Source organism: Rhinoraja longicauda, chromosome 13, assembly GCF_053455715.1.
Source record: "Rhinoraja longicauda isolate Sanriku21f chromosome 13, sRhiLon1.1, whole genome shotgun sequence".
Classification (NCBI taxonomy): domain Eukaryota; kingdom Metazoa; phylum Chordata; class Chondrichthyes; order Rajiformes; family Arhynchobatidae; genus Rhinoraja; species Rhinoraja longicauda.
Window position 1 is genome coordinate 15,805,566 of NC_135965.1, and position 15,007 is coordinate 15,820,572.

Genomic DNA, 15,007 nt, shown 5'->3' on the forward strand with positions numbered 1-15,007 from the left:
AACAAATTCTACCGTCAACCCATCCAGCCCAGGGGACTTGCCCCTCCTGAGCTGGTGCAGGGCACGTGTCAACTCCTCCAATGATAAGGAGTCATCCAGAAGATCGGACACTTCCCTATCTACAGTCGGTAGACCCTCCCACAGGACCCGCTGAGCCTCCCCGCTGCAACCATCTGCGGAGAACAGGGTCCCGTAAAAGGACCGGACAAAAGCACTGATCCTCTCTGGATCTGTGACAGAGGAGCCATCATCCGCGAGCAGCTCTACGAGCTGTTTGCGGGCTCCCCGCCCCTTCTCCAGAGAGAAAAAGAAAGGTGACGCTCGGTCCAAATCGTGCAGCATTTGGACCCGCGACCTCACGTAAGCTCCTCGGGACCGCTCAAGCAGCAGGTTCCTCAAAGCTTCCTTCTTCCCCTGAAACTCTCCCCATTCACAGGAGTCCTCACCAATCCGACCCAGGCGAGACTCCGCCCCCGATAGCTCCCTCTCGAGCCTCTCAACCGCTGAGTCCCGCCTTCCGGTCGACCCCCACGTATATTCCTTACAAAAGAGACGGATGTGAGCTTTCCCCACATCCCACCACTGCCTAAGTGAAGAAAAACTCCCCTGCCTCCCTCTCCACTTCACCCAACTCCGTCTGAATGACTCCCGGAAACACCGATCCTCCAGCAGCTTGTTATTGAAATGCCAGTAAGCAGACCCAGCCCGCGTGCGCCCCGGATTGAAGTCCACGCGCACCAGACAGTGGTCCGAGCATGGCACCAGCCGCATTGAGGCCGCTGAGACACGGGAGACAAACGCACCGGAGATATACATACGATCAATGCGGGAACCTCCCCCCTCAGACCTCCGCGAGAATGCGTTTGAGTCAGGGTGGAGGTTCCGCCATGCATCCACTAGCTCAAAGGAATCAAGCAAGCCTCTCAGTTTCTTTGCTACAGCAGGGGCACACTGAGTACCAGAACGATCTCGCACCTCAAGTGTGCAGTTGCAATCTCCCCCCAGAAAGACACATTCTCCTCTTTCAATAGTGCTCAACAGAGCAGTCACCTCCTGAAGTAGGCAGGCCTGCATCGTGCCACTGCTGGGGGCATACACGTTAACAAAATGCAACGGCATGCCATCCAGACTCACAGCCAGATAGAGCAAACGACCTGGCACCACTTCCTGCACCTTCAGGATCTCTGGCTGAAAAGTCGGGGCCAACAGAAAAGCCACCCCGCTCGAATTTGTGCTGAGGTGGCTCATGTAAACCCCCCCTTCCCACTCCAGTCGCCAGGTGGGTTCGTCACCGACAACAGTGTGCGTCTCTTGCAGAAAACACACCGCATATTTCCCTCCCCTCAGGACTGATAAATGCTGAAATCTGCGAAAGCTCGCTCTACTACCATTTAAATTTAATGTAACTACTGTGAATGTGCAAACACGTTAGAGTTATTTCCTCACATTGCTCTTGGTCGCAGAAACTTCCCCCTTGAGGAAACTTGAGAATTTCCCAATCTGACGCCTCACAGACGCAGGAATATCACTTTCCTTGCTGCCAAGGATACTATCAAGATCCTTGGTAAATCCTGGCAGCTCTCCCCACCTCCTCCGCGCTGTTTCAACTTTAGTCCTGCTACATTTAGGTGTTCTGAGAAAGTCCTGAATCTCACGGATAAGGGTTGCGTTAGACACAGCCCTGGAGTCTGGGCGCTCCGCCAACCCACTCACACCTGGAGCAGCAGCCTCCTCTGCACATCGCTCAAGGCCAGTGTCAGAGTCCGTGGGACTACAGCTTGCTGAAAGCTCACTCACCCCACTGCACAGGCCGAGCCCATCACTCTCCCCCTCCTCCGGCATGACACCACCCCCAGGATCATTGCCGAGGGAGGGTCCCGATGCCTCTGACAGCAACAAGCTGTCCGGTAAAAGGCCAGGCTCCTGCACTCTCCCATCACACCCCACATCTGGGTCTGGGGAAGAAAAAACAGCAGGCACCCCCGGGGTCCCGGGTGTTCTTGGAGTCTCCCCTACTACCTCAACCGGTGAGGCATCACACCTCTCCTCACCTCCACTGGTTCTAATACAGAGCACAGAGTGGAACGTTTGATCTCCCACTCCTCCCCCCTCAGGCTGACTCTGCTCATCCCCCATCCCAGGGGGCACATTTCCAGGGGAGTCAAACCCATCAACCGGCGTGCCATCACCCTCAGAAGGCCCCTGAAACGAGGGGACCTCCTCCGACCCAGGGGACACACTCCCAGGGGCACCAACCCCACTACCCGATGAGATGACTCCCTCGGAAGGCCCCTGAGACGAGGGGGCCGCCACCAACCCAGAGGACACGGTTTCAGGGGAGGCGGTCCCAGTAACTGATCTGGTAACACCTGCAGAAGGTCCCTGAACCAGAGGCTCATCCTCCGGCCCACAAGTCACCAGTCCGTGGTCACCGCCCTCGTCAGGGGTGGAAGGTCTCGAAATATCCGTCCCCCTTACTTTGGACCCACGCTCATGCTCTTCCTCGCTTTCCGACAGCCTTCTTTTTGTCCCGGTGACCGGGGGAGGTGCGGTGACCTCCATAGAGGAAGGGTCCTCCGCCTCCGCACCACCCGCTGCCCCCTTTCTACTCCCATGTTTGCTCCCACCTGCCCCCTTCCGGTTCACCTCAGCTCCTTGCTGAGCCACACCAGGTGCGCCCTGGACTTCACTGGGCCCACTGGGCAGGAGCCCATCTGCTATTGATTGATTCCCTTGGAGGGACTTATTCTTCTTCTTATCCTTATCACTTTTCTTCCCCTTCTGCGTCTCCCAACCTCCCTCCCACCCTTCACCCGTCCCCTGCGCCTTGCCATCTACCACCTCCACAGGTTCAGGGCATAGGGGAGGGGGGCCCTCACTGCTCCGGGTCACCAAGGCAGTACTTGCAGCCTCTGATGGGTTGGCAGTGCCGTCCCGGGTCACCGAGACGGAGCCAGCAGCCCCAGCCGAGTCAGCAGTTCCACCCCGGGCCACCGAGGCATGGAGGGCCGCCCCGGTTGGGCCAGCACTGCATTCCTGGGCCCCTGCGTTAGAATTTCTCGCATTGGCCCGGCTCCTGGGACACTCTCTACGGAGATGTCCAAACTCCTTGCACGCATGACACTGTGCCTCTCCCCAGCTCCAATACACGCGATTGGAGAGACCCTTATGCTCCACAGCAAAGCTCCCCTCGGCACCCAACCCCACTTCCACCTTCATAAACACGCGCCTCTTGAAGCTCAGCACCCCTTTCTCATGCGGGTCATTCCCGGGGTGCATGAGCCTAGTAAGCTTAGACCGCACCTCCCCAATCTTCTCCAAGTGTGGAAGGAGTTTTGCATCCCGGAGAAACGTGGGACAATTCCGTAGGAGAACCGATTTTACATTGGACACCCACGGTTCCACCTGTAGATGGACCCCCTCCACCGTGAGCCCCTTCTCCAACACTTGGGCCACATCCTTCCGGGACTTCAGTATCAACTGAACCTTCCCTCCTGCACTCTCGGAAGAGGCAATGACATCCCTCTTGAACAGGTCATGCAAGCCCTTTGCAATTGCAGCCCTGCTCCACATGAATCCGGTTTGAACCGAGATCCCGTAAATATCAAGTCAAAGTCAAAGTCAAAGTCAATTTTGTTGTCAATCCTCAGCCAGTTCACACAGACAGAAAATCGAAATACCGTTTCCCACAATCCCGAGGAACAAAGTGCATAAAACAAAAGGCACAGCAAACAACAATCAACATAAAACATAAAATATAAAATATAGTCACTTCAAATTTTTTTTAAAAAAGTGTCTGGTGCTGGATGTGCGTGTGTGTGGGGTGTTAAAGTCCAGGTCCCATAGGGGCAGGGGAGAGAGGAGGAAGGGAGGGGAGAGAGTTCAGCATCCTGACAGCCTGGTGGAAAAAACTGTTCTTTAGTCGGGTGGTGCTTGACCTCAGGCTGCGAAACCTTCTCCCTGAAGGCAGGAGGGTGAAGAGGCTGTTGGAGGGGTGGGAGGGGTCACCCACAATGCTCAATGCTTTGCGGGTGAGGCGGGTGGTGTAAAGGACCAGGAGTGTTGGGAGTGAGGCGCCAGTGATCCTCTCAGCAGTGTTCACTATGCGCTGCAGGGTCTTACGGCTGGAGGCTGTGCAGCTTCCGAACCACACAGTGATGCAGCTGCTGAGGATGCTCTCGATGGCACCTCGGTAAAAAGTGTACATGATGGGTGTGGGGGCTCCCGCTCTCTTCAGTTTGCGGAGGAAGTAGAGGCGCTGCTGGGCTTTCTTGGCGATGGACGTGATGTTGTTGCTCCAGGAGAGATCCTCGGTGATGTTCACCCCCAGAAATTTGGTGCTGCTCACCTGCTCCACAGCAGCACCATTGATGGTCAGTGGGTGGGGGTGTTGGGTGTGCGTTCTCCTGAAGTCGACAACAATCTCCTTTGTTTTCTCCACATTCAGGAAGAGATTGTTGTCTGTGCACCACGCGGCCAGCTGGTCCACCTCCTTCCTGTAGTGGGTCTCGTCGTTGTTGCTGATGAGACCCACCACTGTTGTGTCATCCGCAAACTTGACGAAGTGGTTGGAGCTGTAGGTGGGTGTGCAGTCGTGGGTCAGCAAGGTGAAGAGCAGGGGGCTTAGCACACATCCTTGTGGGGCACCCGTACTCAGCGTGATGGTGTCCGATGTGTTGCTGCCGACCCGTACGGACTGGGGTCTGGCAGTGAGGAAGTCCAGCAGCCAGTTGCAGAGAAGGGGGCTGAAGCCCAGATTTGTTAGTTTACAAACCAGCTGCTGGGGGATGATGGTGTTAAATGCTGAGCTAAAGTCTATGAACAGCATCCTAACATATGAGTTTTTAGTGTCCAAGTGGGTGAGGGCTGGGTGTAGAGCAGAGGAGATGGCATCCTCAGTGGACCGCTTAGCTCGATATGCAAACTGAAACGGGTCCAGGGAGGGGGGGAGGTTGGATCTGATCTGCTTCATGACCAGCCTCTCGAAGCACTTCATGATGGTTGAAGTCAGCGCTACAGGGCGGTAGTCGTTGAAGCAGGATGGAGAAGACTTCTTGGGCACAGGTATGATGGTGGTTTCTTTGAAGCACAAGGGAACAACAGCCTGGCTCAGGGAGATGTTGAAGATGTCTGTGAGGACATCTGTGAGCTCAGCTGCGCAGTCTTTTAGCACACGACCAGGAATGTTGTCAGGTCCAGAAGCTTTCCGGGTGTTAATCCTTAACAGTGTGCTCCTCACACTGCCTTGAGACAGACAAATAGCCTGGTCGTTGGGGGGAGGAGTTGTTTTCTGCGCAGGTGTGTTGCTCTGAGCTTCAAAGCGTGCGAAGAAGCCGTTGAGGTCGTTCAAGAGAGAGGTGTCACTGTCACAGGTCTGTGGTAAGGGTTTGTAGTCCGTGATAGTCCTAATACCCTTCCACAGGCTCCGTGTGTCTCTGCTGTCACTGAAGTGGGCTGTGATGCGCCGGGTGTAGTGTTGTTTGGCTTTCCTGATGCCACTGGAAAGGTTGGCCCTGGCTGCTCTGAGACCGGCTGGATTGCCCTCTCTGAAGGCAGCGTTGCGGACCCTCAGCAGCCCATGGACCTCCCCTGTCAGCCATGGCTTCTGGTTAGCCCGGATGGTGATGGCTCTGGTGTGGGTCACATCGTCAATGCATTTGGTGATGTAGCCTGTAACTGTCTCTGTGTATTCCTGAATGTTGGTTGTGTTGTTGTATGTTGCTGCCTGCTTGAACATGTCCCAGTCTGTAGTCTCAAAGCAGTTTTGGAGTGCAGCTGTGCTGTCCTCTGACCACACACGTACCTCTTTTGAAACCGGTTTGGTGACTTTCACCCGGGGTCTGTATGCCGGTTTCAGCAGAACGGTGAGGTGATCAGAGAGGCCGATGTGGGGGAGGGGGGAAGCCTTGTATGCTCCTTTGATGGTCGTGTAGACAAGGTCCAAGGTGTTGTTTTCTCGTGTTGGGAAATCAACATGCTGGTATACTTTGGGCATGACAGTTTTTAGGTTAGCATGGTTGAAGTCCCCAGCTACGATGAGAAAGCCATCTGGGTGTGCTGTCTGCTGCTCAGAGATGGCCCGGTACAGTTCGCAGAGTGCCTCCTCTCTGTCCTTGTTGTTGGAACTGGGAGGGATGTAAACAGCGACTAACAGGATAGCTGTTAGCTCCCTCGGGAGGTAGAAAGGTCGGCACTTCACAACCATAAACTCCGCCAGCGGTGAACAGTGTTTGTAGACCAACACAGCGTCCCGACACCAAGCATCACTGATGTAAACAATCACACCGCCGCCGCGAGTCTTCCCCCCGCTAACCGTAGCTCTGTCCGATCGGTAGCATGTTAGCCGGTCGAGCTGAACAGCGGAGTCCGGGATGTTGTCATTAAGCCATGTTTCCGTAAAAACGTAAACACAGCATTCCCTCACCTCACGCTGGGTCGACCGGAGAAGTCTTATAGTGTCCATTTTATTGTCCAGTGAGCGTACATTAGCCATTAGCATGCTCGGAATAGCCGGTCTGTGTGGGCTAGCCGCTAGCCTAGCCCGGATGCCTCCGCGCTTACCCCTCTTCTGCTTCCTCTCACACCGCCTGCGGCGTCTCCTTTCCAGCCGGGGGGCAGCACTCGAGGCCAAGGTCGAGGTCAGGCAGAGTATTCTGAGGCCGCTAAGTTCCTCTGCAAGCATAGCGTCCAGTGTTGATGATGTTGTTTTCTTGTCCAGCAAGAACTCACGACTATACTGTCTACTGCTGACTGTCCAGAGTTGTTGAAGTGACAAACATGACGAACTTGATAAAACATTAAAAACACGAGGCTCATCCACGAGTGGCCTCGAAGCCGCCGTCGAAGCCGCCACTGCGTAGCTCTGAACCTTAGGCCGAGCCCCCGCCTTCATGACAGTGGCACACCCAGCTCCAGGGACAGCAGCAGCTCAGCTCAAAAGCGATCCTCAGAGACAGTCACAGTCTGAATAAGCAGCAGAAGCAGTTTCCTCCAGCCGAAGATAGGAAAGTCCCCAAGCTCACCTCCACAGTCCAGAGCAGCTTTTGGAAGGCTCTTCAAAGCCCTGACAGAAGCAAAAGATACCCTCTTCACGTTAAGCCCAGGCAACAGCACTGTGCAAAACGGTATTGGGGCAGAGAGTCGGTGCTATAAATGTCAAAGACACCGAAATCATTCCTACCCACGATCTCCAGGCACTCTTGGCAATCCGCCAGCCACGGCTGCTCCCACCGCGGTGCAGAGGAACTCAGGAATTCCACACGAAATGGAGAAATCCTTAAACAAAGGAAAGTTTCCACAGTCCGACGTTCGGTCAAACTATGAAATCTCACTGCAACTGTTCCTCCTCCTTCGACAAGAACCTTGAAAGGTTGCTTCAAAACTTCTCAGTCGCCGGAGCAGAGAGAAACACGACCTCTCTCTCTCTCTCTCTCTCTCTCTCTCTCTCTCTCTCTCTCTCTCTCTCTCTCTCTCGCTTTTCTTTTGATTAATAAAATGCCTCATTTGTGTTGGAAGTAGGGTTGCTAACAGTCCCGTATTAGCCGTGACATCCCGTATTTTGGTCTAAATTGGTTTGTCCCATATGGGACCACCCTTGTCCCATATTAGTAGGGCTGCCAACTTCCTCACTCCAAAATAAGGGACAAAGGGTGACATCACCGCCCCGCACCCCACATGACCTCACCCAGCCAGCGGCCACATGCTCGCTCTCCACCAATGGCGGCCGCCCGGGTCGGAAGGCGGGTTGCTACGCAACCCCCGTTAAGGGGGCGCCTGGGCCTCTGGATCAAGACTGACCAGAGCTAAAATGTCAGAAACCTATAGTGTCGGGACCTAAATTGTTTAAACTGTTGGGATCTACAGCGTCGGGGCCTTCAGCGTCCGGGCCTACAGCGCCCCCCCGGGCCTAATACGGTATTAGGCCCGGGAGGCGCTGTAGGCTTGTACGCTGTAGGCCCTGATAGTTTAGGTCTCGATAGTTTAGGTCCCGACACTCTAGGTTTCCAACATTTTAGCTCCAGACTGCCTAGGTCCGGAGGGCCGGGTGCCATCTAACGGAGGTTGCCTAGCAACCCGTCTCCCGGCCCAAGTGGCCGCCATTGGTGGAGCGCGAGCACGTGGCCGCTGGCTGGGTGAGGTCACATGGGATGCGGGGCAGTGACATCACCTTGTCCCGTATTTGTGAGTGAGGAAGTTGCCAACCCTAGTTGGAAGCAACTGCAGATGCTGGTTTATACTGAAGATAGACGCAAAGTGCTGGAGCATCTCAGCAGACTAGGCATCATCTCTGGAGAAAAAGAAGTGACATTACAGGTCAGAATGCTTCTTCAGGCTGAAAGTAGAGGGTGAGGGAGGTTGGGGTTGGTGGTGGAGGGACTGGAGGAAGGAGAAGGGCAACAGGGCAAATCATGGCCGGCAACAGATGACCAAGAAAGGGTGGAGCCCATAATGGCTCATTGTTGGCTGAGGAAGAGGTGATAACGAAAAGGGATACAGGGATGTGAACATTGAAACTTGTCGGATAACTAGGGTGGGGGCGTGGGGGGAGTGAAGGAAAGCAGACTTCCATCAGCCTCTTCCATTTATCCATCAGCAGCTTCCAGAATGATATTGATACATTTACAAGTGCCCAGCAAAGACTTGATGGGCCGAATGACATCTATCTATGCCATAATAATTCTATATCTCTGAGTAATCATCATAATTAGAAAACCATCCATCGGGGATTACTGTTTATTGCAAATTCATCGTCATAAAAATACACAAGACCTAAGACAAGGCTGGTCGTTCCAACAGTAAAGATTAATGAGGCTTGACCTGCGATAAAGAAACATTGAGAAAGGAGTGCACTTAAAGTAAATCTTGCACAATGTAATACAGTCTGCTGATTTGAAGATGGTCACAATGTGCTGGAGTAACTTAGCGAGTCAGGCAGCATCTCTGGAAAAGGGAATAGGTGACATTTCAGGTTGGAACCATTTTGCTGAGGAAGTGTTCCAATCCAAAATGTCCTGAAGCTGGGTTTTGACCTGAAACGTCACCTATTCCTTTGCCCCAGAGATGCTGCCTGACCCGCTGAGTTACTCCAGCATTCTGTGTCTATCTTTGGTATAAACCAGCATCTGCAGTTCCTTCCTAAGCATTTAATCTGCTGATTTGCTCGATGTTCTTTACCATAATTGTCCAAGATTAGTTTTGTTCCCTGCTTTATCCCAATAGCAACCTACCTTCCAACAATTCCACTTGCTGATGAACCAGGAGCTGATCGACCTGTGACAAAAACATAACGTGAATTAGGTCTGTTAAACAAATGAATCACTAATGTACTGCGCTGTAGATAAGAGGATGAGAGACTTGGCTTTCTCATCCATTTTATTTTGACATACAGTACAAAATGAATTGATAATTTTGATGGGAGTATTGTAGTGAGTCTGATAGCGGATGGATGTTGCAGACGAAGTTTATTGCATGGTTCTAAAAACTCCGTGACAATCGCAACATTCAAACTGCAGACAACTACCTAACGTCTTACCTAAACAGAGTTCAACGCTAGACTGACTATCTCTCCCGCGCTGGCACACCTGGTGACATCGCTAGCCAATCCGAGGGTTCGAGCTCTTCCAGCCAATCCCTATGTCCCTACAGTATATTATATTAAAACATCCATTTTGAAAGAATTCTGATTAATGCTGCTCTCATACAAATGCTTAATACGATTGTACACAGTCCATGTCTCTGCTACATGTGTGTTAAAATGTCTGGGAGAAGCACAGCTTTTAACAGATGGATGTCAGTTTTGATTCATGGATTCATAAAACTATATATCAAGAAAACAGACCCTTCGAGCTAACTCATCCATGCCGACCAAAATGCTTATCTATGCTAATGCCATTTGCCTTTATTCTGCTTTTGTCATTTTTACTGAGTTTCCACAACTACTCTCTTGCAGAATAATTTCAACACACAATCCTTATCCTATCAACAACAACAAAAAATAATCACTTTTTGTGGTGTCTTTCAGATGGGCAAGCAAGTTGCTGTCTTCACTCTTTTTCCATTAGTTTAGTTTAGCTTAGCTCAGAGTGTGGAAACAGGCCCTTGGGCCCACCGAGATCACACCAACCATCGATCACCTGTACACTTGTTCCATTTTATCCCAGTCTCGCATCCTACCCACCTGGAGCAATTTACATAATCCAATTAACCTACAAGCCTGCACATTTGTGGAATGAAGCACCCGGAGAAAACCCACGTAGTCACAGGGAGAACGTACAAATTCTGCACAGTCAGCACCTGCAGTCATGATCGAACCCGGGCCTCTGGCACTGTGAGGCAGCAGGTCTACCGCTGTGCCACCGTGCCAACCTCAATTTTTCCTGTGATTATAATCATATCTGCATAATCAACAAAAATGTTAACAATATTTGCTTGATCAACTTCAACAGAGTTAACACAGTTGGACTGTGTACTGTGCACAACTACTGTATCAGTCAATGGATGTTCATGGCCAGAATTGTCTGGCAGCATTGTCTTGCTGCATTCCCAGGAGTATTGTGGATGATACTGATTACCTGCCTGATCTTTTGTGTTCAGCTGGGTATCTGATACATGAAGAAATCTAACACGGTGTGAAAACACATTTAAAACAGACTAGTTAGAATCTAGATACAAGGAACTGCAGATGCTGGTTAATAAACAAAAGGACACAAAGTGCTCGAGTAACTCAACAGGTCAGGCAGCAACTCTTGGGAACTTGGATAGCTGGTGTTTTGGGTCGAGATCCTTCTTCAGACTGATTGTGGGAGGGTGGGGGGGGGGAAGATGAAAGCTAATATCTAGGTAGACTTAGACATGCATTGTCAGCCTATCATTGCTGCCTTTTTACAGACGCAATGAAATTTAGATTTGAAGCGATATGGGTGCAGATTTATTTTGAAATTTTGCATGAACCAGCTGGTTCATCCAAAACCAGCTGGTTCATGCGGGTTCACACAAAACATGGCATGGGTGTGACTTGGTTCAACAACAGGAAACAGGTTCTATGACGTTTAAAAAGCTTATATTTCCTCAACTGAAATGTACCCCATTTAAACTGTGCCAGTCAGTGGCACAGGTATAAGGTAGAACAGTGAGGATCTGCTGAAGTATTGTTTACCCAGGCCACCGGAGAGCAAAAGTTTTTGTTAGTTGCAGCAGTCAGATCACACCTTCAAACTGGGTTAACATATGATAAGCATTTCACGGCACTGGACTTGTACACATTGGAGTTTAGAAGGATGAGGGAGGACGTCATTGAAACTTGCCGAATAGTGAAAGGCCTGGATAGAGTGGATGTGGAGAGGATGTTTCCATTAGTGGGAGAGTCTAGGACCAGAGGCCATAGCTTAAGAATAAAAGGATGTCCCTTTAGAAAGGAGATGAGGAGGGATTTTTTTATGTCTGAGGGTGGTGAATCTTCATAAGTTCTAGGAACAGAATTAGGCCATTCGACCCATCAGGTCCTCTCCACCATTCAATTCCACAGATTCACCACCCTCTGACTAAAGAAATTCCTTCTCATCTCCAATTCAGTAAGTTTCAACAAATCTGTGGAATTCATGACACAGACAGCTATGGGGGCCAAGACAATGGATATTTTTAAGGCGGAGTTTGATACGATTCTTGACTAGTAGGGGTGTCAGAGGTTATGAGAAGATAGGGGAATGGGATCGAGAGGGAAAGATAAATCAGCCATGATTGAATGGCAGAGTAGACTTGATGGGCCGAATGGCTTAATTCTGCTCCTAGAATTGATAAACTTATGAAAATTAAGCTTCTAAAAAAATAACAGCAGTGCCTCAGTCAGGAAATACCCTGCCCTTCCCTCCCTTATGCCCCAACTGGACTCCAACCTACTTCACCTCTCCAACCAACCCCACCCCCACCCCCCCACTCTGGGTACTTTCCTCCCACTGGCTTCACAATCTGCAGCTCTTCAAACCTGTCTCACACCTTCTGCTCTTATCTCTTATCAAACCAGAAGCCTATCAACCTTCCCCCCTCACCCACATCGACCTAGTACCTGCCACGCTTTGTTCAGCCTCTCTCCCTTAACAAGCTCTCTTCTCTTGCCCTATCAGTCTGAAGAAGGGCCCTGACCCAAAAAGTCACCTATTCATGTTCTCCAGAGATGCTGCCTGACCTGCTGTGTTACTCCAGCATTTTGTGTCCTTTCGTGTATTCACCAGCACTTGCAGTTCTTTGTTTCTACATAGAAACTTCATAATCATTTTAACTAATAGCAAATACACATTTTAAGTTTTCGTTTTCAAGGTTTACATTTGCATTTCGTGGGCATTTCGTGGACATAAATTAATTTAATCAAAAAGCATTTCACTCTTAGACAATAGATAATGGACAATAGACAATAGACAATAGACAATAGGTGCAGGAGTAGGCCATTTGGCCCTTCGAGCCAGCACCGCCATTCAATGTGATCATGGCTGATCATTCTCAATCAGTACCCTGTTCCTGCTTTCTCCCCATACCCCCTGACTCCGCTATCCTTAAGAGCTCTATCTAGCTCTCTCTTGAATGTATTCAGAGAATTGGCCTCCACTGCCCTCTGAGGCAGAGAATTCCACAGATTCAACTCTCTGACTAAAAAAAGTTTTTTCTCATCTCTGTTCTAAATGGCCTACCCCTTATTCTTAAACTGTGGCCCCTGGTTCTGGACTCCCCCAACATTGGGAACATGTTTCCTGCCTCTAACTTGTCCAACCCCTTAATAATCTTATACGTTTCGATAAGATCTCCTCTCATTCTTCTAAATTCCAGTGTATACAAGCCTAGTCGCTCCAGTCTTTCAGTCAGCCTGCCCATATCTTCTTGAAGCTCCCTTATATCTTCCTCTGCACTCCCAATTATACTCAGCGCAGGAACTTATTTAATGTTTTCCAAGAATGCAAATGCAGCATGCCTACTGCTTTCCTTATTTCATAGTCATAAAACATGGTAGCAGGCCATTCAGCCCACTGTGTCCATGCTGACCAATGTGCACCTATCGGAATTAATCCAATCTTCCAACACTTGGCCTTCTAGTCCAGGTGATTCAAGTGCTCATCCAGATACTTTGTGAATAATCTCAGTGACTGCTTCTACTAGTGTCTTCCAGGTACTCACCCCTCTCTGGGTGAAAAGGGTCCATTTCAGGTTCACTTTAAATTTATTGCCCATTATACTAAATCTATGTCCTCTAGATTTATTCACTTCTGCTGAGAGGTGAAGTTTGTTGCAGCCTAGCCATCTATCTGCCTCAACATTTTCTATACAATCAAATCTCTTCTTAACATCTATTGCTTTAGTAAACTGGCCCTAGATTCTCCAGACTCGCCAGATAACTAAGATGCTCTATCCTGGGTGACATCCTGGTGAATCTCCTCTGCATCCTCTCCAGTGCTCTCATATCCTTCCTGTTGTGTGATGAACAGAACTGCACACAGTACTGCGACTTAGGTCTGACCAATATTGTGAAACGTTCTCCCCGTGACCTGCGTGGTCTTTCTCCGGGTGCTCCGCTTTCCTCCCACACTCCAAAGACGTACATGTTTGTAGGTTAATTGGTTTGTTATAATTGTAAATTGTCCCTGGTGTGTAGGATAGCGTTAGTGTGCGAGGATTGCTGGTTGGCACGGACTAGGTGGGCCGAAGGGCCTGTTTCCATGTTGTATCTGTAAACGAAAACTAAACTATTCATTTAGGATCTCGCTCGTATCCCCTGCCTTCATGCGTTGATCATCCACCCCTCTGGGATAAATTGAATTTCTCTACCATTTCCTTATTTCCTGCAACAAATTCTTCCCTCTCTGTCTCTAAGGGAGGCACACACATGCCCTTGCTTCTTTCCCTGTTTGTTCATGTATAAGAATTCTTCCGGTCTGTTTTGATTCATTTACCTGTGTAAGATACTCCAGTCCTGGAGGGCAATTTGGGATGCCAAGAGGCATTGGCATCCTCTGAAGGTCAATTTCTCCTTTGTCTCCGGTAGAAGCTTGAGGCGCATAATGGGCCCCAGGTGGATGCACTCCAGGTGGATAAGCCCCAGGTGGATACGCCCCAGGTGGATACGCCCCAGGTGGATACGCCCCAGGTGGATACGCCCCAGGTGGATACGCCCCAGGTGGATGTCCTTGCTGAAAGTCAGATCCTAAGAGCATAATATTCAAAAACAACAAGCACCTTTACAAATCAATGATTATTTCATGTAACAAAATCAAAAACAGCTTTAGTAAATCATCAAATATTTTACCAATGATGAATGTTAAGTCATTCAAATCTTAGACAATCTCCAGTGAATTGAGAACAAAGCCATTATAAAATATATATAATTTTTAAAATTTATAAAAAATAATTTAGAGCATTAATATTTAAACCTTTCGAGATGTGACCTTAGGATGACTTTAAGATTAATCAAGGACCAGTCTCCCTCTTCTCCCCTCTCCCATCAGGCAAGATGCAGAGAAGTTTGATAGTGCATTTCTCCAGATTCAGGGACAGTTTCTTCCCAGCTGTTATCAGTCAACTGAACTGTCCTCCCACCAGCTCGAGAACGGTCCTGACCTCCCATCCACTTCTTTGGAGACCTTCGAACTATCTTTAATCAGACTTTAACTTGCATGAAACATTACACCGTTTATCCTGTAACTGTACACCGTGGATGGCTTGATTTTAATCGTGTATAGCCTTTTTCGCTGACTGGATAACACGCAACGAATAGCTTTTCATTGTACCTTGGTACACGTGACAATAATAAACTAAACTAAACTAAACTACCTAAGAGTGCTGCATGGATTTGGGTCAATTTGTGCTTTTACACTACATTGAATATTTGGGTAAAATAAAGACTAATATTTCATAATAGTTATCCAAAGATTCAGTGCAAGAAACCCACCCTTTTTGTTACTCTTTTGCTGCCTTCAGACCTCTGCATGCTGTTAAATCAGTGAGCACTCAGCTGACCCATTCGTTA

General features: G+C 49.6%; 1 protein-coding gene across 2 annotated transcripts in view; it reads right to left on the minus strand.

The window, feature by feature from the left end:
- LOC144599480 (phospholipid scramblase 1-like) overlaps positions 1-15,007 on the minus strand; it is a 47,715-nt gene that overhangs the window by 17,053 nt on the left and 15,655 nt on the right. For both annotated transcript variants that reach the window (XM_078410435.1, XM_078410434.1), the window contains exons 3-4: positions 13,935-14,185; positions 9,228-9,270 (exon numbers count right to left, since the gene is read on the minus strand). In XM_078410435.1, the coding sequence (XP_078266561.1) occupies positions 9,228-9,270; positions 13,935-14,185 (294 nt within the window). The remainder of the gene's footprint in view (positions 1-9,227; positions 9,271-13,934; positions 14,186-15,007) is intronic.